This window comes from Pteronotus mesoamericanus, unplaced genomic scaffold (genome assembly GCF_021234165.1).
Source record: "Pteronotus mesoamericanus isolate MK-2021 breed Mesoamerican mustached bat unplaced genomic scaffold, CSHL_Meso_final contig_438, whole genome shotgun sequence".
Lineage (NCBI taxonomy): Eukaryota > Metazoa > Chordata > Mammalia > Chiroptera > Mormoopidae > Pteronotus > Pteronotus mesoamericanus.
The window spans coordinates 337,243-364,374 of record NW_026555165.1 but is presented as its reverse complement, the minus strand read 5'-3'; the positions used below and the strand labels follow the sequence as shown (position 1 = coordinate 364,374).

Here is a 27,132-nt window from a genome sequence, read left to right as displayed (position 1 = left end):
CAGTCGCTGTGAAACCTTTTAGCACAGGGACCATCGCCTAGAAAATGAGAGAGATTGAGCGATTGCTGCCAGCAGGTTTTGACTCCTGATTTATTTTTATTGTCTTCATAGGCTTATAAAAATGGAAGTTTGCCTGGCTTTTGAGACTAGCATTCCTGTCCTTCCACATATGAATTTATGTCTTGATTTTTTTGTGCACACTTCTAAACATAGAGAGGCCAATGCCTTTTGCTTGTGAAAGAAAGAAATAGGAAAGTCTCTGCAATTGGTAAGAAGAGGAACCAGAGACCATGTTTCTGTGAAGAAGCTGCTCCCTTGTCAGGAGAGAGTTGCAACGCAGGGTCCCAGAGCATTTGTTGCTGGAGTGCCGGAGAGAGCCTCTATTTTTGCCATGGTGAAAAGTGGCAGCCCAAGATCAAGTCCTGCCGGCCTTGGTTGTATAACCAGCCAATTGCAATATGATCCTCGCTTTTATTTTTGCCTTCAAATCTTGGAGCCAGAATTATTCCAGCAATAGGACTTGGCTAAAAGCAATTTTTTTCCTTTCCTGTTCCTAAATTCTCTTTCACTAAACTTTCTCATAGAGCATTGAATTTTTTTAAGTCTTTAAAAAAAAATTTCATCAGCTCCCTGGCTGGGTAGCTCAGTTGGTTAGAGCGTCATAATGATATGGCAAGGCTGTGGGTTCATTCCCTAATCAGGGCACATACAAGAAGCAACCAATGAATGCATAGATAAATGGAACAATGAATCAGTGTTTCTCTCTCGCTCTTTCTCTCTCTCCCTTCCCCCTTCTCTCTCTAAAATCAATTTAAAAAATTTCACCAGCAATTTAATTTTTTATTTTTCATTTTAAAAATTATTTTTTTATTCCCATCCGCTCACCTCCTCCCCTTTGGCAAACACCAGCTTGTACTCTATATCTATGGGTCTGTTTCTATCTTAGTTATTCACTTATTTTGTTTGGTTTTTTTTTTAGATTTCACATGAGAGAATATGGGGTTTTTCTCTGTCTGATTTATTTCACTTGGCATAATACCCTATAGGTCTGACCATGTTGTTGCAAGGTGCGAGATTTTGTTCTTTTCTACTGCTGAATAATATTCCATTATCTATATGTACCAGTTCTTTATCAAGTCGTCTGTTGATGGACATCTAGGTTGCTTCCATATCTTGGCTATTACTAGTAATACTGCAATAAACATAGGGCTGCATGTATCTTTTCAAATTCGTGCGCTTGTTTTCTTTGGATAAACATCCAGAAGTAGAATTGCTGGATCATATGGCAGTTCTATTCTTAATTTTTTGAGGAATCTCTGTTTTCACTAGTGGCTGCACCAATTTGCAATCCCACCAACAGTGTATGAGGGTTCCCTTTTTTCCACATCCTCACCAAGATGTTATTTGTTGACTTTTTGATGACAATCATTCTGGCAGGTGTGAAATGATATCTCATTGTAGTTTTGACTTGCGTTGTTCTGATTAGGGATGCTGAGCATCTTTTCATGTATCTGTTAGCCATTTGTAAATCCTCTTGGGAAAAATATCTGTTCAAGTCCTCTGCCCATTTTTAGTTTCTTTTGTTTTTCTTTATTTTTTGTTTTGGTCTGTATGTGTGTGAAGTTGTGTGACCTCTTCATAGAGTTTGGATATTAACCCTTTATTGGATGTATTATTTGCAAATATCTTCTCCCATTCAGTATGTTGTCTTTTCATTTTATTGATGGTCTCTTTCACTGTGCAAAAACTTTTTAGTTTGATGTAATACCACTTGTTTATTTTTTCTTTTGTTTCCCTTACTTGAGGAGATATATCCAAGAAGATACTGCTAAGAGTGATATCAAAGAGTTTACTCTCTATGTTTTCTTCTAGGAGTTTTAATGGTTTCAGGTCTAACATTTAGGTCTTTAATCCATTTTGAGTTTGCTTTTGTATATGGTGTAAGATAGTTATCCAGTTTCATTTTTTTGCGTGGATCTGTCCAGTTCTGCCAATACCAGTCATTGAAGAGACTGTTTTTACTCCATTGTATATCCTTGCCTCCTTTATCATAAATTAATTGACCATGTAAGTGGGGATTTATTTCTGGGCTCTCTATTCTGTTCCATGGGTTTATATATCTGTTTTTATGCCAGTACCATGCTGTTTCAATTATTGTAGCCTTGATATCAGGGACCGTGATATCTCCCACTTCGTTCTTTCTCAAGATTTCTTTGGCTATTCAAGATCTCTTGTGGTTTCATGTTAATTTCAGGATTACTTCTAATTCTGAGAATACCTTTGGTATTTTGATAGGGACTGCAGTCAACCTGTATATTATTTTAGGTAATAAGGACATTTTAACAATATTAATCCTTCCAACCCATACCAAAATATATGCTCTCATTTATTAATATCTTGTTTAATTTCTTTCTTTAGTGTCTTACAGTTTTCAGAGTACAGGTCTTTCTCCTTTTTAGTTAAGTTTATTCCTAGGCATTTTATACTTTTGATGCAGTTATGAATGGGATTGTTTTCTTAATTTCTACTTCTAGTCATTTATTACCGCTGCGTGGTAATGCAACAAATTTCTGTATATTGATTATGTATCCTACAACTTCACTGAAGTTGTTTATTCTAATAGGTTTGTTTGTGTGTGTGTATATGTGGAACATTTAGGGTTTTCTATGTAGAGTATCATGCCACCTGCAAATAATGAGAGTTTTACTTCTTTTTTTCCAGTTTGGATGCCTTTTATTTCTTTGTTGTTTTTTTTTCTGATTGTTGTGGCTAGGAATTCCAATACCGTGTTGAATAGAAGTGGTGAAAGTGGTCATCCTTGTCTTATTCCTGATCTTAGAAGAAAGGCTGTCAGCTTTTCACCACTCAGTACGACGTTAGCTGTGGTTTTGTCATGTATAGCCTTTATTTTGTTGACATATGTTTCTTCTATACCCACTTTGTTAAGATTTTTTTAATCATAAAAGGATGGTGAATTTGTCCAGTGCTTTTTCTGCATCTATTGAGATGATCATATGGTTTTTATCCTTTATTTTGTTAATGCAGTGTATCATATTGATTGATTTAGAGATGGTGAATTATTCCTGCTTTCTGGGATGAATCCCATTTGCTTATAGTTTATAATATGTTAAATGTATTGCTGAATCCAATTTGCTAATAGTTTGTTGTGGATTTTTTGCATCTATGTCCATCTAGGATATTGGCCAGTAATTTTCTTTTTTATAATGTCCTTATCTGGTTTTGGTATCAGGGTACTGCTTGCTTTGTAAAATGAGTTCGGAAGCAATCCTTTCTCTTTAATATTTGAAATAGTTTAAGGATAGGTATTAATTCTTCTTTGACTATTTGGTAGAATTCATCTGTGAAGCCATCTGGTCTTGGACTTTTATTTGTTGAGAGTTTTTTTTTGTTTTTTTTTTAAATAGAAGCAAGCCTTTATTTTCTTGTTTCACAAATAAAGCAGGCTGACCTGGTTGCTTTTTTGGTGATTACTGCTTCAGTTTCATTGCTAGTAATTGATCTATTTAGATTTACTGTTTCTTAGTGGTTCAGTCTTGGAAGGTTATATGCTTCTAGAAATTTGTTTTTATATTGTCAATCTTTTTGGTATATAATTGTTCATAGTATTCTTTAATGATTTTTTGTATTTCTGTGGTGTCAGTTATAATGTCTCTTTCATTTATGATTTTATTCATTTGTGCTACCTTTTTTTCCTGATGAGTTTGGCTAAAGATTTATCTATTTATCTTGTCAAAGAACCAGCTCTTAGTTTTATTACTCTTTTCTATTATTTCTTTAAATTTCTATTTTGTTTATTTCTGTTCTGGTACTAACTAATTCCTTCTGTTTACTTTGGGTTTTATTTGTTCTTTTTCTAGATCCTTTAGGTGTACAGTTAGGTTGTTTATTTGAGATTGTTCTTATTTTTTGAGGTGAGACTGTATACCTATAACTTCCCGCTTGAAACTGCTTCTGCTGCATCCCATAAATTTTGAAACGTTGTGTTTTCATTTTCACTTGTTTTAGGATAGTTTTTGATCATTTGATTTCCTTTTTGATCCATTAGTTGTTTAGTAGCTTGTTGTTTAGTCTTCACATATTTGTGGGCTTTTTTTCCCCAGTTTTCTTCCTCCACTAGCTGATTTCTAATTTTATGCCATTGTGGTTAGAAAAGATGCTGAATGTAATCTTAAATCTTCTTGAATTTATTGAGGCTTGTTGAGGCCTAATATGATATCTGTCCTGGAGACTGTTCCATGTGCACTTGAAGAAAATGTGTATTTTGCAGTTTTTGGGTGAAATGTTCTAAAAATGACTATTAAGTCGATCTTATCTAATGTGCCATTTAAGGCCATTATTTCCTTATTAATCTTCTGTCTGGATAATCTATCCTTGATGTAAATGGTGTATTTAAATCCCCTACTATTGTATTGCTGTGGATTTCTCCCTTTATGTCCATTTATAATTGCTTTATATTTTTAGGTGCTCATATGTTGGGTATATAGTTATTTACGATTGTTCTATCCTCTTCTTGGATTGACTCTTTGGTGTGTATGCGGGTGGTTTTGACAGGCAGGTAGGAGCCGAGGCGCTGCAAAGGGTATCCCGGGCATCGGTCCACTGAGCAGGAGCAACTCCCACTGGGGAGGCTGAGTGAGTGTAGTAATGCCCTGTTGGTCCTGCTTGCTCTGTTTGTCGGGCTGTAATGGGCTCCTGCAATGTATCCGGAAACACACTGCACCGACTTTGCAGGGAGGCCAGAGCACCTGGATAGAGCCCCTGCCCATCCTGTGGGGAGGGGGACAGACCCCAGAGAGTTCCCACAATCCCCCGAGTCTCCCTCTGCTCTCTTGTCTTCTCCATGCAGTCTCTGTCGCTCTCTCTCTCTCTCCCCTCCTCCCCTCCCTCTCTCTCTGGTTTGTTGCAGTGAAGGAGGTCCATGTAGAAGTGACCTCTGTGCCGTTGGGAAGCCAACTGGAAGCAGTGGTGCGTTTATGGCACCCTGGGCACTTGCTTGCTGAGAGGAGCAGCTCTGGCAGTGAGGCCAGCGGCTTGGGTGATGCCCTGGTGTTCCTGCTTGCTCCCCGTGTTCTGAAGTCAAGGGCTACAGGCGGTGTGGCAGGGAAAACACTGTGGTGATCTTGCCAGACAGCCAAAGCCCCCAATGAGCCCTTCCACCCTAGCATGGGCTCCTCCAGCCCGATGGCCCTCGCAGTGCCTGGAGAGGTGCCACGGCTCTCCAGTCTTCTCCGTGCCGTTTCTCTCTCTCATGTGTTGCACCGAAAGTGATCCGTGTAGAAGCGACCTCCGTGCGGCTCTCTGTTCCGGGGGGTTGTGGGAAGCCGCGTGGAGCCGAGCATGCGCTCTCGGCGCCCTGGGCAAGGGCCTGAGAGGGGGCGCCGCCTTTGTCTCCTGTGTGGGAAGCCCGTGGTTGTGGTGACGCCTTGTTGCTCCTGCTTGTTCCCTTTGTCCGAGGCCGAAGGCTCCAGGCCGTGTAGCTGCGACCATCTAGCAGGTAGGCCGCAGCCCCGGGTGGAGGGGTCCCACTGCCCCACTGAGTGCGGAGCGGTCCCTCCGTTCCCGCGGCCTCACGGGCTTCTCCGCGCGGGCTCTTTCCCTCGTTCACTGTCAGAAGCCGGTTCCTACTCAGGGCCCCGTCGTCTCTTAGGAGTAATTGCTGCCTATTTTCGTGTGTGTTTGGGGTTGCTCTCGGCAGGGGCGAGCGCAGCGCCCTCCCGCGCCGCCATCTTGGACCTCATTTTTTAATCTTAATAAGCCCGAAGAGAGCCATTAAAGCCGGTCTCTTCCTTCTACTTCGCGGGGAACTGAGGGCCAGACACAGCTTTCAGTGGCATAAAGCCACAGAGTCACGTGGAGCCAGAAGTGGGACTCGGCCCAGTGGCTACCATCTCCTGGTGCTTCTCACTGCTGAACCGACAAGTGGAAATGCAATCTTTTCATTTCCCCTCAAGAAGTTGATTTTGTCTGGGCCATTTAATAAGGAATGTCTGACAAAAGTGAGCTGTCTGACTCAGGTGCCGTAATTGCTACAGAAATTGGTTTTAGTGTCTTTGGGGAATTCTGCAGTTGAACCCAGAAGGCGTTCTTATCAAGTACGGTTTGTTCTAACACTTCCACAAATTTTAAGAACCTCAGATACCACTGTTTCCCTTTGAAGTGATTCTTTGTTATTTTGGTAAACTTTCAAGGGACACTGCCACGCTGCCCCACTCCATTCCTGGCGGGATACAGTGTTATTATCTCAATATGTTCAGGAGCTTCTTGAAGTCAGGCGCTGCTGCAGGGGTCCCCGCACGTGAACTGCAATGTCGCGCCGCGCGGTAGATCTTTTTGAAGAGCGTCTGAGCTCCTAATGGTATTAAAAAGCAAGCGAACTTGAGGTCGGGTGTCTGTTTGATACGCGCGCAGCTTTCATGTTCCTTAATGCATCCGTTCTCAAAGGGGCCCGGTTTCTACTCCTCAGCTTCTAAGTGACTTCACGTGATTTACAGTTGACAAACAGCACGCCGGGGTTCTTCTCCGTTTCAGTGTTTCTGTGGAAAGCTGGTAGTTACATCACCAAGTGTGTGACTTCTAATCTCTCGGCGTTTTGTCGACCAACGCTGGCGGATGGCCCACGGTGCGCAGAGCCTGTGGCAGGCAAGACACAGTGTTTTCATTCCTCACGTTCCGTTATCTGGTTTAAACTCGGACCCAAAGGAGGATGGTGGTGGTGGTTTTCAAACGACCAAGCATTCTGTAGTTGGCAGTGGAATTTCAGAAGACGGGGTTCTCAATATGTGGTCCCCCAGACACTGGCATCAGCATCATCTTGTTAGAAATGCAAATTATTGAGCCTCCCCGCCTCCTGAGTCTGGAGCTCTGGGGGTCGTGCTTGGCGATTTGTGTTTTTACAAGCCCTCCAGGTGATCTGATACCAAAGGATGAGGGCACTGAACTAGACATTGTGGTTGTTCCCCCCCAGCCCAGCCCTGATCTAAAATATTTGAAGTTAAGGTGAGTTTCAATAGAGTTATTGGTAGTATCTTTTAAAAGTTTATTCAGTGTTTATTGAGCATCTACTGAGTTCTAGATACTTACTGTGTGCGAAGGACTCCAATAAGGAAAAGATAGGTCATTTTGATATAGTTTTGATGAAGCGGTGAATATGCTAAAACGATTTTTGGTTAAGAACAATATAAACAAGAGAGTGTCATCTTCATCCCTCTGCTCATCCCACCTGTGACATGTATGCTGTCCCGGGCCCCGCCAAATGGAGAACTTTGCCTAAGCTTGGGGTCAGGGTGTTGTGAGAGTGATAGATGGGGTGTGAGCAAGGGGCGGGGAGCTGTCAGGCTGGGGGTAGGGCTGCTGGCTTTGCCTGTTACTGGGGAATAGTAAGGTTGCAAGTGTAAAGGTTTGTATTGTAATCTGTGTGAATGCTTCTTTATATCAAACCCACCACATCTCAGCAGCCCTGTCAAACGGCTGCATTGGCTTGTTCCAGTCCCCCCAGGGGCTCATTGTCTTGTGGGTTTGAGAGTAATGTAGAGATGACAGGATGGGGGTCAACTAGCTGAATGTATAGAATTCTGCAGAGAACAGTGTGGGCTTTCTCCTTCATGCTTCATGGCCCAAGACATGTAGGCTTGAACATTGGACGTGACTCTGGGTCATCTAAGTCTCATTTTGTCTATCAGAAAGTAGGAATAACGGAGGACTTGCCTTTTTGGAGCTTTCCATGTATTAAATGAGGATGGTGTGCAAAGGGGCTTGTAACAGCTACCTGCATTTTGAAAGCAATCACTAAATTTTAGCTATTGGGCTATTGGTACTATATTATTTTATTATTATTGTTACTACATATATTATTATTATTACAGTCAGCTTCCATTCTACTAAAGAAGGAATTTCAGGTGTCATGAACCACTTTGCCCTGCTGGGTCCTGCTGGAGTCTTTGGCCCTGCAGGTTTGATTTGATGTTACTTATAAATCACACTTTCCCCTCCGCAGAGTACAGTGAGGTGGGAAATGGCTCCTACACAGAAGCCAGTGTCACATGACATGGATGTTGTGCAGTGACTGGCATATGTACATGCCACTGAGGCCTGTGTATCTCCTCAGAGTTAACTGTGACTATGACCCTACCCGCAACTTCACCTCTTGTCAGATTGAGGAGGCAGGAATTTAATGACGATTTCCAAAGGTTCAGAAAACATGCAAATACAGCAAATGCACCTTAATGTACTGAATTAGATATATCTAACCTGTTCCTGTTCAAAAGGGAAATGTATGCATTTTGAAAGTCTTCCAGAGACTTATCAATGGACCCACATTCTACAATAATTAGTTCCCACTAAAATGTCCTAAATTCATTTCTATTTTGATTTTCTAAAGCAAGCTGGATACCGACTTCTCTGTTGGTGAATGCTAGCCAATGAGTAGGAATTAGGCAGCAAGAGCTGAGAGGCTGACCGGGGCGGATGGCGGGGGTGGGGGTGGGTGGGCGGGGAACAGCTTATGCAAAGGCGTAGAGTTGTGTTCTGGGGAGAGTTGGTAGTTCTGAATGAGATGGGAATAAGCTAAGTGGCAGAAGCTACATTTTAATTGTCTGTGTGCCATGCTTGTTCATCCCAAACCATTTGAAGTTAATATTGGAGGACAGGAATATTTCCTTACACTATGGAACAAAAAAGAATAAGAAGAACATTTGTTTAAAAAGAGGAATTTTTTCGCCCTTCTTGGGCCATGTATGGGTGGCACTGTTGTGCGGTAGCAAGAACTCTGCACTGAAAGTTGACAAGATAGGTACAGGTGACTGCTATTAACCCATGGCGTGGTATATGTGTGTGATTTAGACACACTGAGTTGTGTCTACAAATGAAACAATTAGACTTATTGGATTCCTAGGGTATTTCTAGTTCTTCAGTTCTTAATTGTGTGTGTGTGTGTGTGTGCGCGTGCGCACGTGTGTTAATTCCAGCAGCACTGAAGGTAAACATACATTTTGCTTTCTTTTGCTTTTGCATTTGCGAGTTGTATTATTGGATCTTAAGTGAACAAAAAAATGTAATGTGTATCTTTTAAAATAAAACTTATTTGGTAAGTTTATTAAAGTACTTTTAGGAATAATATCTGTTAGCAATATATGACCATCTCCCTCTCCTTAAGCCTCTGTTCCTTCTCTGGGCCCAAGGAGGGGGCTGGTCTGTGAAGCCTGGCACATCTGAACTGCTGCTAATGGAAATGGAATCTTCCTGCAAAGGGAGGCGATGCCCACGGAGGTGGATCTTATTTATTCCATTTCCCGGTAGTGGTCAAGATAATATTTCAGTAACTGATAGGGCTTTATGAATAATGGAGCATGGATCAGAGCAGTTGTGGCATCTGTTTAATACGATGAATCACTGGGGCCGAGCCCTGCTTCCTCCTCATTGTAGCTTCGCTGCCACCAAGAGTCTCCAGTGCTAGGAGGCAGGGAGGAGGATGGGAAAGCAGACACAGCGGTCAGAAAATTCCAAATAGAAGCACTGAAGGGTCACCTGGTTGTGGGGACCCCGAGATGTGCCCTCAGGCGGCTGCGTTAGAATTACCTGGGAGCTTTTAGAAACAGCTCTCTCCTGGTAAGTGGTCTGAGTGTAGTCCGGCCAGCTTCTCCCCAGGTTCAGGTGGACAAGCAGTTTTAGCAAGTAACTTCGTGCAGTCTTGTTGCTCTACAGATGGGGAAACTTGAGCTCTGAGTGAAGGCACTTGTCCCAGGAGACACTGTGACTTGGTGGCATTGGTAGAATTAGAACCATGTGCCTTAGCTTCCTTTTTCACTTAAACTTCCCTCCCAACGTCCTGCACCTGGAGCTTCTCCCCTAACTACCTGTCTTCTAACCTTAGATTCTGGAAGAATATTTCCTCTCAGTCTCAGGATTCTGTCCTTTTTCTTCTGGATTCTACCCTTTTTTCAACTTAATTTTTTTTTTCAGGGGACATTTCTGAATAAGAACGTCTTTTTTTTCCATTGGATAAAAATAGTTTTGTTCCCTTGTACCTCTGCATCTCTAGAGAGATGTGGCCAAGCTATCCCAGTAGATAATTCCTTGGCAAATCGTCTTCACCCATGATGATGGGAGCTACAGTTGTGAAGCGGTCTTTGCCTGGTGATCAGTGACTCTTTGAAATGTAGTGTCTTAGGGCAGAGGGACCTCAGGTGTCCCATTCATCCACCCATTTTACACACAGGGTCACTGAGGCAGAGAGAGGTCAAGAGGCTCACCCCAGAAACACAGCTGGTGGGTGTGTGGCTGGGAGGCAGAACTCAGGTCTCCAGGTGCCTGTGCCATTCCTTGTCTCGGTCCAAATGCTCACATCTCTGATGGCAGAATTTTTCACGTACCTGCCAACAGGCTGAAGGCAGGAGATAAAGTAGGGTTCCTCAGTGCAGGTCTTCTCTTGTTTCTCAACAAAGTTCTTGTTAGGAAATCTTGGGATTGAGAAATCTTCTTGCGCATAGGTCTCCTGTGTCCCTACACATGATTGTCCAATCTTAGTTCCCTCTTCTGGCGGCCAGAAGCCCCTCTTTTCAGGGAGGGCCGTCCCATTTGCAGGCAGTTCTAATTGTGAGAAGAGCTGCCCTATTTCGGCCTGGGGCTCAGCCGCCCGGGGCCCAGCCGCCCGGGGCCCACCCATTGTTCTGCCTGGAGCCACGAGCAGTCAGTGCCTGTAGAGAGCGGGACATGGGCTTTGGCCCCAGGTTTTAGTTCTGTTCCACCAGCTCCCAGGGGTGAGTCGTGGATGACCACTTCAGCTTTTTGGGAGTGATCCCTTGTCTGTGAAATGGGGATAATAAGATGCCCATGTTAGAGCCTTACTGTGACTGTGACACAGGCTGTCACACACTTCATAGCCGGAGCACCGCCCGGCACAGGGAAGGCTCACGGGGGCCCCTGCCTGCGTCAGAAGCCGAGGCCGTGTCTCCCTCTTTTCATGCCGAACTTTTGCACAGCCCTCAGTTGCTCCTCGGGTGGCACTAGGTGAAGCACTCCGTGTGTTTGTTGGCCGTCTCCCCGTGTCTCTCTCACCTGTGCAAAGTCTCGTGTTAGGCGCGGTTACTCTACTGCACTTGAGGGAAGGGAGTGAGAGAACTACCTACAGCGTTATCTTCACATTTCTGAGGCAGTGCTGTATTCTGGAACCCACGGTGTGGAGACTCAAGGACTGTGTGTGCGCGTACACAGAAGTCCAGCTGTGTGTCTCTGCATGTTCCATATGTGTGCATGCATCTGTGCCTATGCATGTTTTGACATAAATCTCAGTGTTAAAACCACCAGTGCCCCGGTATGTTTTTCAAATCAAGGAGGTGCTCACTGCTTCTTCAAGTCCCAGAATCTGGCTATTTCATGAGGCTTCTCTGTCCACCTGAAGCCACGTGCGTGGGGTACCTGTGGAGGAGGGCTGCTGCCTCTCTGCTGAGGCCTTGACTCTCCAAGTGGATGTGGATGTGCATGTCGGTCACTATGAGCCCTCCTTCCGCAGGCTCCTGGTGGGGCAGAGCATGGCACCAGGCGCTCGGAGAAAAGCTGCTGTCATCCCTCAACTGAGAAGCACTTTGCGATGAAAGACACCTTAGACGTTTAAGATGAATAGATGCAGAGGTTTTGTCTCTGTGTAATTTAAATCCCTTTCTCGAGGTTCACTCTTACGGTGGGACTGGGAGAAAAGGAGGAGAAAAAGCCTAGAACAATTAATTATAAGAGACTGTGGGAAAAAAATTTTCTGGATGACTTAAGTATTCTTGTTTATTCACCCACCCCACTGCCTTCTGGATTTGCTAACGAGCATTTTTATTTTATTAAAGTCAGGGGCTTTTTTTTTTAAACAGCTACAGATGCTGCATGTTATGGGTCCTGAAGATTGTGAGACCTATGAGAAGCCCTTGAAGAAAGGGTTCCTCTGTAAATCGGTACCCCGCCTGCCTCTCAGTGCACCCCAGGGCTCACCAGCGTGTTCCGGCCAGAGAGGTGCTTCCTAGGCAGAGCTGTTGTGCTCTGGTTGGGCTTCAGTTTACCAACGTAGATATTTGAAGAAAGACCTCTTTTAAGTTTGTTGCCCTGTCTCTGATAGGTTATTAATATGTTCAAGGGTGAAAATCTTAGGCGAAGGGAAATGGAGTGTTACGGAGATTGAGGTGCAGTCTTGTCCTTGTGATCCGCGACACCAGGGCCCGGGTGGAGATTGCCTACTAGCGTCTTCTTCTGGTCCTTTGTCTGGAGGGTGGTTGTGGGATGTGCAGACGTCAGGTATTCCAGGAGTTGGAGAATACCAAAGAGGCTCATTCAGAGTTGATGCATTACCTAGAGCTAAGGCTTAAGGCGACCTGTTCTAGTCGTGGAGTCTGAAGATTTTATAGATAAAGGGCAGTTTCCCACCCACAGTTTGCAGTGGGAGAGGACATCCAGAGGGTAACATGAAGTGACTCTGTGAAGGAGTCCATGAGACCGTGTGATGTTAGGCAGATAGACTCTAGGCCTCAGAGCAGGGATCTTCAACCGGTGTGCCGTGGCACCCTGGCGCACCACAAGAATTTTTAAAACATGCAGTACCTGACTGTTTAGTCGGGGGCACTGACCTCTTTTCCCTCAGATTGTCAAATAAAAAAAATGACAATAGCCAACACAGTAGCTGGCCGGTTCCCCTTCCTCTTGTCCAAGGCACATGCAAAGAAGTCCCTTGGGATCATCCTCTGTGTCCTTTGTGCTTTTTATTTTAGCATTATAGTACCTGGAAGAGCTTAGGATCATCTAAAAGTCAGAAGTACTCTGGTATAGTCCCTCTGAGAGATCAAGGATCTCAGGAGATACCTAGAGGATGGAGGGAGGAGGTCGGAGTGAAGGAGCGTGTGATGGAGGCATGTAGGGCATCATACCAGGTGGAGGATAGCGCAGATAAGGTAGAGCTGGAGTCAGGCCAGGGGCACGGCAGACAGCACACCTCAAGAAAGCCAGACAGGCGAAGAAAGATACTCGTTGTTGTTTTTCTTTGCTTATGGATGTGTGGCCCGGAGGTAAGAGATTGTGCTCTTGACTGGGTAAAGATTTCCAAGGGACTCTTTTACCAGTTTCCCATTTATGATGGTACATCTCTTCAATTACCATGGAGACTTCCATTTTAAAAATAGCCATTGGGTGGAATCTTAGTGTAAAAAGAAAGAAAGTAAAAGAAATCCAAATATATCATAGCAGTTGGTCCCCCACACCCTTGTGGCTATTTACTCCCTTGAGAATTTGAGGTTTGTCTTTTCCTTATAGAGAAAGTGTTTATTCTTCCATATGTTATATTGGCTTAAGCAATGTGTGGTTCTCTGGTTGGAATTTGTTGCATGGTCCTCTTGCCCCTTGGAGAGGCAGAGTAATGTCGTAGTTAGGTGTGTGGCTGCTAGAGGCGTCTCACCTGGGTTCAGATCTCAGCTTTGTCTCCTAGTAAATAACTGTAACATTGGGAAGGTCACTTAACCTCTCTGTGCCTCAGTTTTCTCATCAGTAAAAGTAGTCCAGTAAGGTACCTGCTTCACAGTTAATGTGATTTAAAGGAAGGAAAACCTGGCAGGTGCCCAGAATAGTAACTGGTATAAACTAATCCCTCAGGACGTGCCAGTTAAGACTTTTCTCCAGGGAGCTCTGAGGCACACTGGCCTATAGCTTCTTCCCTGTGGGGCCTGGGCTCTCTGCCAGGGCAGCGTGAGCAGTTTCGTCAGCAGGTCCTCCGGTCATAGCATCGCCTCACAGCCTGTAGGGGGCCACGGCTGGACTTCCGAGTTCATCTCCATCTGGTTGTGGTTAGATCCAGACCACTTTGTGCTCCATAGCTGCCAGCTTCAAAAGACCAGAGGGTGGGTAACGTTTGGTTGCCTTAGTAAAGAATTGGTCAAATAATTCAGTGATTTTTATCTCCCTTGCCCCTTGCCCCCTTCCCACCCTACGCATACTTTTGCTTTGTGTGTATAGTGTGGAACTAGGATTCACGTGCTGGCATGCTGCCTGTGATAGATTTAACGCCTTCTCTCTGGCCTTGCAGAGTTTTGCCACTTCAGTGTTTGGGACTGAGTGTCTGATTTGGACTTCTTTGCTGGCCTTTCCAGGCTTCCTTACTCTTCTCTTTGTCTGGGGAGTCTGATTTTGTTTGCTTTTTAAATATACCCCGATTGCAGTGTAGGCTGAGGTTCACCTGGGAGGTTTGTTTTCTTTTTTTTCTTTCTTTCTTTTTTTTTTTTTTAGGACTTGGGTATTTTAATTCTTAAGAGTCTTGCTCTTCCTTTGGTGGTGGTGGTAGTGTGTGTTTACATAACCTCTCAGGATTTCTGTTGAGTCTTAGTTTTTAATAACTGCTTCTCTCCATTTCAGTGTGAGGTTGACAGTGAAACTGTACACCGCTTTGTCTGTGGCTGTACTTTGCTACTCCAGGATTAAAAAGAAAATTCTAAGTGTTAAAGCAGAGATACCAAAGCTTCCTTAAGTGGCAGTACGTATTTGGTGGTACATGAAGGATAGAGCTCCCCTATCCTCCTCCTAATTCCTGGCAGCCTCCATCAGGAGGGACGGGATTGGGGCACTTGAACACCATGAACAGAGTCACCATTTCTGTGAGGGCAGAGTCAGGTGCTGGTGGAAATGTCTTGAGCAAGGTCTTTCATTATCCCTCTTTGACAGGACTTTTATGTCTGTACTTTGAGATTTTATGGCAGTACAGTTTCTCCTGTATGATCACGAGTGCTTTATAGCTCAAGGAATGAAGAAAATAGCCCAGCTCCTAGATTTTCACTTTGAAAGGAACAGTATCCTTCATAGAGAGGAAATCCCTTTTCCTGCAATGCGCCCGGCCACAAGTATCGCCCGCCTTTGTGAATACTTGTAATAGTGGGAGGCTACAGCCTACCTTGAACCATTACATCAGTGCATAAATATATATACTTTTAACTTTATATTTTGTTAAATATTATCTTTATTTAACAACTGGCACACGTTTATGGATTGGAAGCCTTAATATTAAGATGGCATTACCCTCACGTTGATCTACAGATTCAACACAGTCTCTATCAAAAATCCAGACTGCATTTTTCACAGAAATTGACACACTAACCCTAAAATTTATATGGAAATTTAAAGGACTCAGAATAGAACAATATTGAAAAAGAAGAACAAACCTGGGGAAACCAAACTTCTCAGTAATAAAACTTGTTACAAAGCTAGAGTAATCAAGATAGTGTGGTACTTGGCATAAAGGTAGACATATAAATCAATGGAATAGAATTGAGAGTCCAAAAAATAAACACTTACATTTATAGTCAATTGATTTTCAACAAGGTTGCAAGACAGTTTGATGGGGATAATGTAGCCTTTTCAACAGATGTAGTTGGGACATGCAAAAGAATAAAATTGGACCTCCTATTATGCACCATCTACAAACACTAACTCAAAATGTATCCCAGAAGTAAATGTAAGAATTAAAACTATTAAACTGTTAGAAGATAACATAGGTGCAAATCTCTGTAGCCTTGGATTATGTAATGGTTTCTTAGATATGACACCAAAAGCATGAGCAACAAAAGAAAAAATATGTATATAGAGAGAGAGCACCCTTAAGAGCATCAAAATGTGAAACTTTTGTGCATAAAAGGACACCATCATGAAAGTGAGAAGACAGCACAGGATGGGAAAAATATTTGCAAATCATATATTTAATAAGAAAGTTTATATCCAGGATTTATAGAGAACACTTACAACTGAGTGCGAAGACAACCTGATTGAAAAATAGGCAAATGAGTGGGATGTTTTTCCAAAGAATGGCCAGTAAGAATGTGAAAAGAAACTCAGCATCATTAACCATCAGGAAAGTGCAGAACCACATTGAGCTATCACTTCATAACCACAAAGATGGCTACAGTCTAAACGTTGGACAACAACTGGTGCTGATGAGGATCTGGAGAAATTAGAACTTTGACACATTGCAGGTGGGAAGGTAAAATGGTGCAGCCCCTTTGGAAAACAGTTGGTCATTTCCTCAAAACTTTACACACAGTTGCCATATGACCCAACAGTTCCACATCTAGGTATGTACTCAAGAGAATTGAAAGCACATCTATGTACAAAAACGTGTACATTAATGTTCATAATAAGATCATTCATAACAGCTAAAAAGAGGAAACGGTGCAAAAGTCCATCAGCTGAAAAAAGGGTTAAAAATGCGGTGTATATGTATAGTGGAATATTACTGAACGATAAAAAGGAATGCAGGATTGATATATGCTACAACGTGATCAATGTTGGAAATACTATTATGTAAGTGAAAGACCAGACACAAAAAGCTATATATCCTGTGATCCCGCCTATATGTTTTGTCCAGAACAGGACAAAAAGTAGAGTAGCAGTGGCTGTGGCTGCAGAGGGAGAGGGGTGGGGTAGGTGACTGCTAATGGGTATGGATTGTTTGTTTGTGGGAAAATAATGAAAACAGTCAGGAGTTACATGGGGTGATAGTTGCACTAAAAAACCACGGACTTGTACATTTTAAAATAGTGACTTACACCCCAGTTTTTAAAAACTATTTTTAAAAAAACAAGCTCTGTGTACACTGCCCAGTTGGACAAATGCCTGTGCCAGACCTTGCCTGGGGCCCTTGTTGCTGGGCTGAGGAGCTTTGTGCGGGGGGTGGCGAGGGGCTGGCTGCCTCAGTAGTGTTGAGAGTCTGGGGACTTAACGCATTGGCTGGTTACCAACTAGCACGTACAGACTATAACTTTTTAACTGTGAGGATGACCATACGAGTTCATACCCACTGACTTAGTTCTTACCTGCACCTGAGTCCTGTGGCTTCCATGCAGGACTCCTGGATTCCTCTGTCCGGGGCAACAGACAGCATGTATGCCTCACACATGCCTTGGATATAACCATCATAACACCAAGAAGTTTGAGCTCTGCACACTCAGAATCCCCAAGTCTGGGGGTCACGAGCTGATAAAGTCAGCATTCCAATTTTGAAATAAATAGGGTGTTATAGGGAATGTTGGGAATTTGTCTAGTTATATAGAATCTTATTGTAATACAATATAAAAATCTCCCCCTCCCCTGATACGGGTCATTTGTATTCACCAGCAAGCCTCTGTCTCTCCCACTGCCATACTCCTCATCTCATTTAGAATTCTACGAGTTTATCCCAAGCCTCACCGATATGGTCTTGGAGGTGCCCTCAGCTCCTCATCAAGGCCCTACCCACAGAAGCTTTGTGGGATGGGGCCCCCTTTAGCTCTCCCAGGGCAATATCTACATGGCTCAGTGCATAGGAAATGAAATTTATATGGGAAAAAGGAAGACGTCTAAATGTTACTTGTTTAGTGATATCTGATCTCATTGCAGAAAGTGTTTGCAAAAATACATACAGGCAATGCAACCATTGGAATGAAGGGGAGACAGTATCTGGAAGTAGGGGGAATCAGTATCAGGAGATAAAACTAGTGCCAAGATTAGTCTATTAAGTGTGCACTGCTAGAGGGGGCCTGCAGATTTGGCTGGGGCCAGAGCACAAAGGTAAACATCGTGGGTTACAGGCTCTTGTTTGGAAAAAGAATAAGTTTTCCAAATGCTGTGGCCTAACAGAAGCTACTCCCACAGCACTTCGTAAAGAGCAGAGTGTGGGTTGCAGAATTATACTCAACCAGCGTCCTGAAAATAGAGCCAGTGGCACACCTCTTAGGAGTGTCGGTTAAAATATCCTCAGAAGTAAACACGCCCAAAAAATATCCTCAGTGGTTTCACGCCCAAAACCTCTTCACGAAGGAGGTGGTGGGCGAGGGAGAGCAGCTTTCAGAAGCACCAGCCAGGGCTGTGTGTTACTCTGGGGGCTGCCCGGAGTTGGGGAGCCTTTGGGGAACTCAGCTGTTGCAGATTGATGGTAGTGCCCTCCCTCATCCCTGTCCACCCCCGTCCATCTGGGCCTTGCAGGTCGGCGTCGGCATCCAGCAGAGCCCTTCCCTTCCCACCGCCGCCCAGGCTTTTCTTCCCAGGCGTTTGGGAGCCTGATCACAGGAGGCAGTAAATCATTGAAGTCCAGCACAAACCTCATTCGACCTTGTTGTCTCCACTCTTCTGGGGGCCTTTAATTAACATGATTGCAGCGCAGGAGAGTGCCCTGGTGGGATCTCCACTGCCCTGGGTTGGCATAATGGGTATTGAAGCTTCCCTAGTTTCTGTTTCTTGCCATCAAGGGAAGACTTGGGTTAAAAGTGAATACACCCCTCAATGTGGTGTAATAGGAGGTGGTTCGAAGAGTTTACATGGAAAACTGAAAGTGGGAAACAGAGTTCAACATTTAGGAATTGATTTTTTTCACATTAAGTAGAAAGGCCATTGTCATTACTTGATACATCATTTAGTCTAAGTCTTTTATATCTGTATATCCGTCCATGCCATATCTATTGATCCATCATCTGTTTTCACTTACCCATCTATCATCCTCTGTATCAGTCTTCATCTGTCTCTCCATCAGTTCATGCCAGTTCCTGCTTCTAAATTCCCAGTGCGACTCCACTGCTGGCATGTGGTTGGTAATGTCCAGGTTTTATGAGATCACTCACAGGTGGTCCCTGGCACTGTTTTCCTAACTCTCCTGCTGAGCCCATCCCCATTTCTCTCCTGCTTCATGTTCCAGCCAAGAGAGACTCTTCGCTTTCCTGGGGAACTATTCCTGTTTTAGTTTCCCAGGGCTACTGTAACCAAGTACCACAGACATGCATGGTGGTTTAGAACAGAAATTCTTCGTCTCGGTTCTGGAGGTCAGAAATCCAAGGTCAAGGTGTCAGCAGGGCTGTGGTCTCTTGGGGACTCTAGTGAAGGGTCATTTCCGCGGCACTCTCCTAGCTCCCCGTCCGCAACCGTGGGCGCTCCTTGTAGACGGGTCACCCCAGTCTCTGCCTGCGCGATCGCATGGCTCTCTGTGTATCTGGGTGTCCTAATCTCCCCTTTTTATAAGGACGCAGTCATATTGAATTAGGGGTTTACCCTAATGAACGTACCTTAGTTGATCATCTGCTAAGATATTGTTTCCAACTACAATCACATTCTGAAGTATTGGGGCTGTCTTTTGGGGGGTACAACTCAGCTCATAACAACCCCCGTTTATGATGCTTTGTCCATGCTACTCCTGCCTTTGCAGTGCCCCCCATGCGTTTCTGCCTAGTGACCACCTTCCCCTCCCCTTTTCCCCCTGAGGTGTGGTCACTCCCCACACTGAACGCCCCTACCTTTGGGCGGTACTTCTCTCTGGACACTCATTGTAGTAGCTCCTGTATTATTTGTTTGAGGATCCCAGTTAATTTTAAATTCTCCCCCCCGCCCCCGCCACTTTTTTGGTTTCCAGAAGATTGATACTCGGGTATTTGCAAACTTTTTGCTAGGTAAGCTTAGAAAGGTATATACCTCACATTCTTGGCACTGGGTTTTAAGCTTCTCTAGGGCGACAATTGTGTGTTGCTCATCTTGGTTTTCCTTCTCCCTTTGTCCAGCAGTGACCACAGTGCCCATTAACATAGGAGGCTCTCAGCCAGTGTCAGTAATTTGGAATGTGGAGCACAGAGGAGGTGAGGACTCGAGTCTGCATTTGTTGGTGACTGTCACAGTGCCTGTCTTTGCAAAGTGCTGATGCTTTGGGACCTGTGCAGCACACATCTATGCTCTTCACCTGGGTCTTCAGCTAGTATACTGAGACGCTCTCCTGCCCCGAATGAGGGCATCTGTTTTGTGTGTCCGTGTGTGTATGTGTATGCTTTCATCAAATGAAGGAACCCAGGAAGGGTTAAGAGCTACTGCTCCATCTGTATTATGGTGGGGCCCTTCTTCTCTGCCTTCTCTTCATCGTCATCTTCAGTAGCTTCATCATCATCACTAATCATAGGAATTTGGGGCCAGACAAGCAACTCATAGGTTTGTAGTATTCTTAGGGCTATAAATTGAGAATGTGCCAGCTATCTATTAGCCATGTCCTGTTCGAAGGTAATCTGCTTAGAATTGATACTACCCGAGGATTCAAACTCTGCTGATTTCATTTCCTGTTAGATCCTGGCCTTTGCCTTTTTCTCATTGGATCCTAAACGCTGCGGCAATGGCCCTGAGGAAAGCGGGCGCCCTGGGGAACAGGCAGACTTGAGGACTGCGTCTGGATGGCCCGTGGTCAAGTCGGGAGTAGGACGCACTGCCATTAAGAGAATAATTTTTTCTTTCCTTACCTCACAGAGTTAATTTGAAGCTAACATAATTCTTATTTAAAGTTTTTAGAAAAAGAATGCTTCTCAAATGCCAAGATACTAGAGTAGAACCCAAAATAACATGGCACATTGTTATACAGACTCACACACACATGCAAGACATGTCACATGGTTCTGAAAAACAGGCTTTCTTTTCACAAAAATCCTGGTCCATCAGGTGGAAAATACGAAGAGCTGTGGGACATGCTTCCAGCCTGGGTGTCGGTGTGGCGGAGGGAGAGGCACAGGGAGCCGGAGTGGGAAAGCCTGGGTTCGCTCCTGCCTGTGCAGCTCATTAGCAGGGCAGCCCGGCGTGGATCGCGGAGCCTCTCTGCCCCGCTGTCTCCTCGTCCACAAACCGGGAGTGTAACGGCGCTCAGGTCGTAGGGTGCCGTGAGGGCCGGGCAGCGAGTCCATCGCAGTGCTGAGCCCGCTGCCCAAGCACATGCAGCTGCTTATAGGTGCTGTTGTTAGGCTTTTTAGAAAGAGCTCATTGAGAGAAAGAAAGGAAAAGTGTCACTGTAGTCGGTATATTTAAGGTAGTTCCAGATCACAGGGGAAGAAATATCTCATAGAAATTCACAATTAACTGCTAAGTGACTTATGCAGAGTGAGACGAGCTGGTTATTGAAGGGTTAATGGGAATTGGATGGGAAAAGTAAGTGAGAAGATTGGAAGTGAGGACAGATGCTAAAAAGTGTAAGACATGGTCTGCTTAGAGTCCATTTGAACCAGAGACAGTGAATAGGGGAGGAGTGGGTGACCAGTCAGGATGGCAGCCTATTCGATTCATGAAAGGCACTTCCAATCTCTGGTGGCTTCTGAAAAGCAGGGTAGGTTGGTGAGTGTGATGTCTCAGTCGTGTACTTTGACAATGGTGTGTCTGGTGGGCTAACCTAGGGACTGGAACTGGGGGAATATGTTGCAAAGTCCCAAAGCAGTGGCCCTACACTTGAGGTGGGTAATGAGGAAGCATAAGCCAAAACGTGTTAACTCATCAAGTGTGTTTCGTGTGCTGGGCACTGACCCGATGCGCTTTTTAGTTTTTTAATCACAATAGCAGTTGTGACATAGATAGTGAAATACTCATTTTATGGAAGGGACGATTGTGGCTCTGAAAAGTTAGGTGATATACCTAAGGTTTTAGGGTGATTTACTTAAGATTTTAAGTCCCTTGAAATATTTACAATACTTCTTTTGAGAGTGGGAAACAGGTTTCGTCACGTGACTGATTTTATCCCACAGCTTAGGGAGTATTTTGATTCTCAGAGGTGACTTCACCCATGTCATGGAGTGGGAGGAATGGCACTCTCTTAGGGCTGACTCCTTTGAGCCAAGGCCAGCTTACTGGTGGGGTGGTCTTACTGGCGCCAAGTGCAGAGCCCCCATGCAGCCTGCTCCGTTTGAGTGGAGGCCGTGGCGTACCCGTCACGGAGAGTCGTGAGAGCCTTCAGGATCCTTCAGGGACCAACCTTTTGCTTTTGTCTGAGAATCTCAGTGTTCCATGACCTCTTATCTCGCCCAGGCATGATGCCCTCCCACTGTGACTTCCCATGGGCAGGATTCCATGAGCCCCTCCCTCTGAGCGTCTGCACCCAGCTGGAACCAGACTAGGCACATGAGACAGGGGAATCTCATCCTTTATTTTCCCAGCAGCGCTGAGTCAACTTCACAGGAAGAGGTGCTATGTAGTGAAGTTCGAGGGCCCCAGGTCAGCACCCTTAACCATGATGATATTAGGAGGGATATTTCAGTTCTAAGTTCATTTCAGTATCCTCTCGAACTCTCTGTAGCATGTTCTGGTAAGGCTGTGGGGATACTTTGGGTCAGATCATGCCCCATGAAGTCCTGCTCGCTGGCATGTAACAGCCTTAGGTCATGTGCTTTGTATGTGTCAAGGAGTGTGGAAGGCACTGCCAGCTGATGATCCGAGTACCACTTTCTCCCCCAAGAGCAGCACTGGAAGTGGTCTCCAGCACGCTCTCTTGTTGGGAACTAAATCGAGTGGTCACCACTTTGCTCAGCCGATTATTACTGTGCAGAAATGCTGGCTGAGCATTGCCAGGACTCTTGGATTTCCAAGGGAAGCTAGAATGGGGATATTTTAAATGTGATTTTTTACAAGTTTTAAATGTTCGCAACTAAATAAAAAAATTTGAAAAAATTAAGTTGAAAAAAGTCACAAGTTAGAGCCAGATATGGCCCATAGGTTAAATTCGCATGCAACCTCAGAACAACAGAGGGAAAGATCTGAGAGTTTTAAGTAAGTTAGTTTGTGGCTAATAAGCCTAGGCAGTTGGGTCTCACCCACCTGGGTCTGTGTCACTAGCCTTCTGTTGAATCTGATGGCAGGAGAAGAGAGAACTTGATTGGAAAAAGCAATAGCCGCACCAGGAGGCAAAGGTACAAGCAAAGCAACCATAGCCATATTCCAGGGACCACTGGGACTCCATGGGGCCTTCCCATGCCCTTTGGGGGCACTGCATAGAGCAAAATGCCTGTCGGTGAGGGAGCTTTTCGTCACTGTAATCCATTGTGCCTCTTTCTTGTTCACATAGTGGCCTGGGGAGGGTGCTGGGGAGAGTCCCAGCACTGTGCCTCAGTACTCAGCTGTTTCTCAGATACTCTACACTCTTGCTGCGGGTGTGACTGTGTCCTCAATAACTGCTCTTCTCTCCAAACCCATTGTTCTGTCTCCTGAATGACGTTTATTTTTCGTCCTTCCTAAGCTGAACCCCCAGGAGCAACATCAAAATAAAGGACTCAGTGTCTGTATAGAGTCCCCAACACATGCAGAGTGTGCTTGTGAGAGTGGTGGGTGTGGCAGGCCAGCCAGGGCAGGACAGGGAGCGGCCCGGGGAGGTGAGCCTGGGCACCTGCCGGCAGAGGGCGGAGGGCGGAGGGCGGAGGGCGAGCCAGGCGCAGGGCGCGCATCTCCGCAGCTGGGGAGGCCGCTGGCGAGGCCGTGCCCTGCAGGCCAAGCCTGCTCCCCCTGGAGGGCGTCCGCACCACTGCTGCCGTGACCTCTCTTTCAGCCTCTTTTTCCTGGATATTGATTTTCAACAAAAGGAAGCGATATTGCAAAATTGTTTATTATAAGGGCTTTGGGTTATAAAGAGCTTGATTTGCGATCATACTCTGCCACAACGTGAAGTTGGGTGTTTTCCCACATGTAAAATGGAGTTAATAATATCCTTTTAAAGATACTGGGGGATATTGAATCGACTGAAGGCTGTGGTACTTGGATTCCTGGGTGGTCGGAGATGCCCACCCCGGCCACCTGATGTGGGGCTGTCATATCTGGGCATCGCCGGGGCTCCCTTGTTCAGCCCATGTCTACCTGCAGCATGGTTCAGACGTGTCCCCTTCTTACCCCTTCGGGGAAGGTGGGGAGGCTGAGGCCGGAATGCCTCTGACTGGGGCGGGGTGCAGAGCAGGCTCCCGCGCCAACACCTGTCATGTTGCCGTTTCCTGCTCTCTGCCTGGACAAGGCTCTGAATTTTTCTGTGCCTTCGCTTCCCCATCACTAAGCTACCCATGACCTCAGTGCCAGGACTCCTGTGTATTTCAACCCACTCTTGGGTATAAAGTGCTCTTCTCATAGTCATTGCTATGTAAGCGCTAAGCATTACCGTGAGTAGGAACTTTGGGATGACAGACAAATACATTTGAAGAGGAAATGTTGGAAAATAATCCAATAGAGAGCTCCATTTGGTATTGGGCCTTTTATCAAGGCCATAACCTAAACCACTTTATGGAGTTAGGTAATAAAATTATCATGTCAGATAACAAAAGGAAGAAGCAGAGGCAGAAAGGCAGGCCTTGAGGCTCCCAAGTCAGATGAGGAGCCTGTGGGCAGAGGATTCGGGGAGGTTCTTCTCACAGGCAGGAGCTGGAACGCTGACGGTTCTAGACTCCCAGGGCCGGAGTGTGGGAGTGGGCCGGGGCACAGGCCCGGAGAGGGGGAGAGGGCCAGGAAAACAGGGCGGTTTGTAAGTCTAGGCCACTTCTGTCCTCCTTTTGCTGCAGTGCATTTTAAAGGACTTACCCTTGAAGACTTAACCTGCTATTGATTCAGTGGAATTGGCTTCAAAGCCTCTCATTCAGCCCTCGGGGTGCTCAGCACCCTTCCCCCCTAGCCTGTCTTCACAGCTCCCCTCCTTTCCCCAAAATGGTCCCACAGTCTCTGGCTTGCTTCTTGGGAAACACACACCTATACAGTCCCTGAAGACCAGGCTCTGCTCTGCATTACGGAAGGCTGACATGTGATGTTGTGCTGGGGGACTGGGGGTGGCTGTCGGCAGATGGAGGGAAAGGTTAGATGTGAGGGTCCATGGCTGTGGGCGGGCAAGGTCTTCTTCAGAGGTGTGCTTGTTCCTCTCTGGCCTTACCGTCACCCATCTGTCCCTTCCCTGGTCAGTGTCCATGGTGGTCCTGGTCTCTCCTGCCCTCCCCCCAGCAGATGCTTTCTCCTTCTGCTCCGGGGCTGTTGTGAGGAGGAGGGAGAAGGGAGGAGGATCTTGGAGCACTGCCTCTTATGCTATCAGGCTCCAGTGTTAGAATCTTGGAAAGGCTCCACCTGGGAAAGAGTTCCAGAGAAAACAAACTTCAGATCCCGGCTCAGATGGGAAAAGGCTTGTGTTCGTGGAGGCAGCGTCAGGGACCTTGGCAGAGGCTTAGACAGGCTTGGCCCCTGCCTGTAGTGGGTCCGACATGGAGCCGTCCGGGGCCCATGGATGCTGCGTGGCCTCCAAGGATTTCACTCTCAAACTGTAATGGTGTTTTTCGCAGGAGTTGTAGTCCTTGGGTCTCCAGTGAGCCAACAGCATTTGTTGCTCTGAGTGTTTCTGTCCTAACTAAGGCAAGAAAGATTTTAAGGGGCTGAATATCCCTCTCATCTTCTCCTCTCTCGCCCTTGTATGGTTGTTTTCCTCTGGGAGGTTAGCTGAATCTCTTCTGCGGCAGAGAAGGTGCCAGCAGGAGGGTCTTGAGACCCGTAGGATCACCACCCAAGTCATAGGAGCCATCTTTCCAGCCCAGGGAACCACTCAGAACAGCGGTCATGGGTACAAGTTCAGGGGACCCTGGGCCCAGAAGGGGGTCGGGGATAAGGACGTTAGGGAAAGGGGCTGGCAGAGTCCATGGCGATGGCGCGTCCTCCTTCTCCGGCTCCCTTGTACAGTCCTTTAATGCTGCTGCGCCAAACTGAAAGGGTAAGGTGTCTAGATTGTACGCCTGAAGTAAACCAGGCGCCCCTGCAGGCAAAACAGTGTGAGTGCAGGAGCGGGGAACACCTGGTTTTCTTTCTGGCGGTTGCGCTTAAGAAAACTACTTCCCTGTGTTTTTGCACTTGGGGCTCAATACTGACCATTAATTCCCACATGTCTGCCTCTTCTACCAGGGGTCTTTTCAAACATAGACAATCATGGGATATTAAACTTGAAGGACAATAGAGACCATCTAGTCCCATCAACTCACTATATATATGAGGAACCTGAGGTCCAGAGTGGGGAAATGTCTTACCCAAGGTCACATGGTGAGTTATCTCCTTTGACTTTTGAATGTAGAACAGATCCCTCCCCCTACCAGTGTTGATTCTTAAGATCTCAAGACCTCATTAGGCCTCCATTTGTCCCAGAGGACTAGGGGAGGACTGGCTGCCCAGGTGGGATCGGCACTAACACCCCGTGGGTTAGAGGACTCTTCCAGGGGAGGGCGCTTCGGAGGACCTAGGTGAGCAGTGTCTGAGAGGCAAGAGAGGGACCACAGCCTGGAGAGGAACAGTGGCTGCCCAGACCCAAGAGAGCCCTTTGCCCTGGTCCCCACAGGGAAGTTGTCACAGACACGTCCCACTTTGAAACTGATCCTCCCTCTAAACATGATGGTGTAGAAGTTCCCTCCAGCATCACGAATCTGACCCTGCTACCCGCAGAGGGAGGGCCCCCAGCAGCCCAGGCGACTGAGCTCTATTTGGACGAGGAGGAGGGGAAGGGCCAGTGCAACCAATTCCATCTCTCCCCCCGCTGCCGTCTCCCCGAGCCTGGCAGCCCGTGGTGCCCTCCCCAGGCCCGCATGCGGCTCTTCTGCAGTGACAGGCTGGCCCTGATTTTGTCCGTACACACACGTACTCACCCGCTCTTAACGGACATTATTTTACCAACATTATTTTGACCTGACGTTGACTGAAAAACCTCCTTTGGGAGATGCAGTGAGGAACGCCCACCCCTGGCCCCCCCCTGCAGTCCATGGCCGTGCGGCCAGCAAGGAGCTGAGCCGTCCTCCCTGCCTGAGGCTGCCTGTCCCCTGTAAGACCTGACCTTGCGAGAAGGCTGAGGGCTGAGTTGTCGTCTCCTAACCCTGCTGCTGAGCTGGTCAAAGGAGACGGGAGAGTCAGTGAGAAAGGGCAGGTGGGCTTGGAAGTGCAGAGCCGCCCCCCTTCCCGGCGTGGCCAGGGGTGGTCTGTGCGATGCCAGCTTCTCGGATTAGAGATGGTCCAGTGCCCCGTCAGAATGTGAGCTCTGAGAACGTTCTCCCACCTCACAGCCCCCGGCCACCCGAGCAGTTACGTCCAGTCCCCACCTACCGTCCGCTCGCCTTCAGGGGCCCTTCCCACTGAGATGAGGCCGCCCCCGCTCTTCCCCCTGCCAGTCAAGGCCAGGCCCGGGATGTTTTGCTCACTTCCTTTCCTCAGTTCAGTGGAGGCAGCAGCAAAAAGGAGTGTTTCCAATTTCTCTGCCCATGCTTGGTTTTAAGTTAATTTCCTCCTCCTATCCTTTTGCTGACAGTTCATTTAGCTATTTCCAGTATATCTGTGTGCATATCTGCAGTTCTTCCCCCTTTCAAGCTCCCT

General features: G+C 46.2%; 1 protein-coding gene across 2 annotated transcripts in view; it reads left to right on the top strand.

Moving 5' to 3' along the window:
* The window catches only part of NTRK3 (neurotrophic receptor tyrosine kinase 3), a 258,426-nt gene that overhangs the window by 151,449 nt on the left and 79,845 nt on the right, over positions 1–27,132 (top strand). The window contains exon 13 of one of the 2 annotated variants that reach the window (XM_054577573.1): positions 25,684–25,818. The exons of the other annotated variant lie outside the window; for it this stretch is intronic. Within the exon in view, the coding sequence (XP_054433548.1) occupies positions 25,684–25,818 (135 nt within the window). The remainder of the gene's footprint in view (positions 1–25,683; positions 25,819–27,132) is intronic. 2 annotated transcript variants of the gene reach the window in all.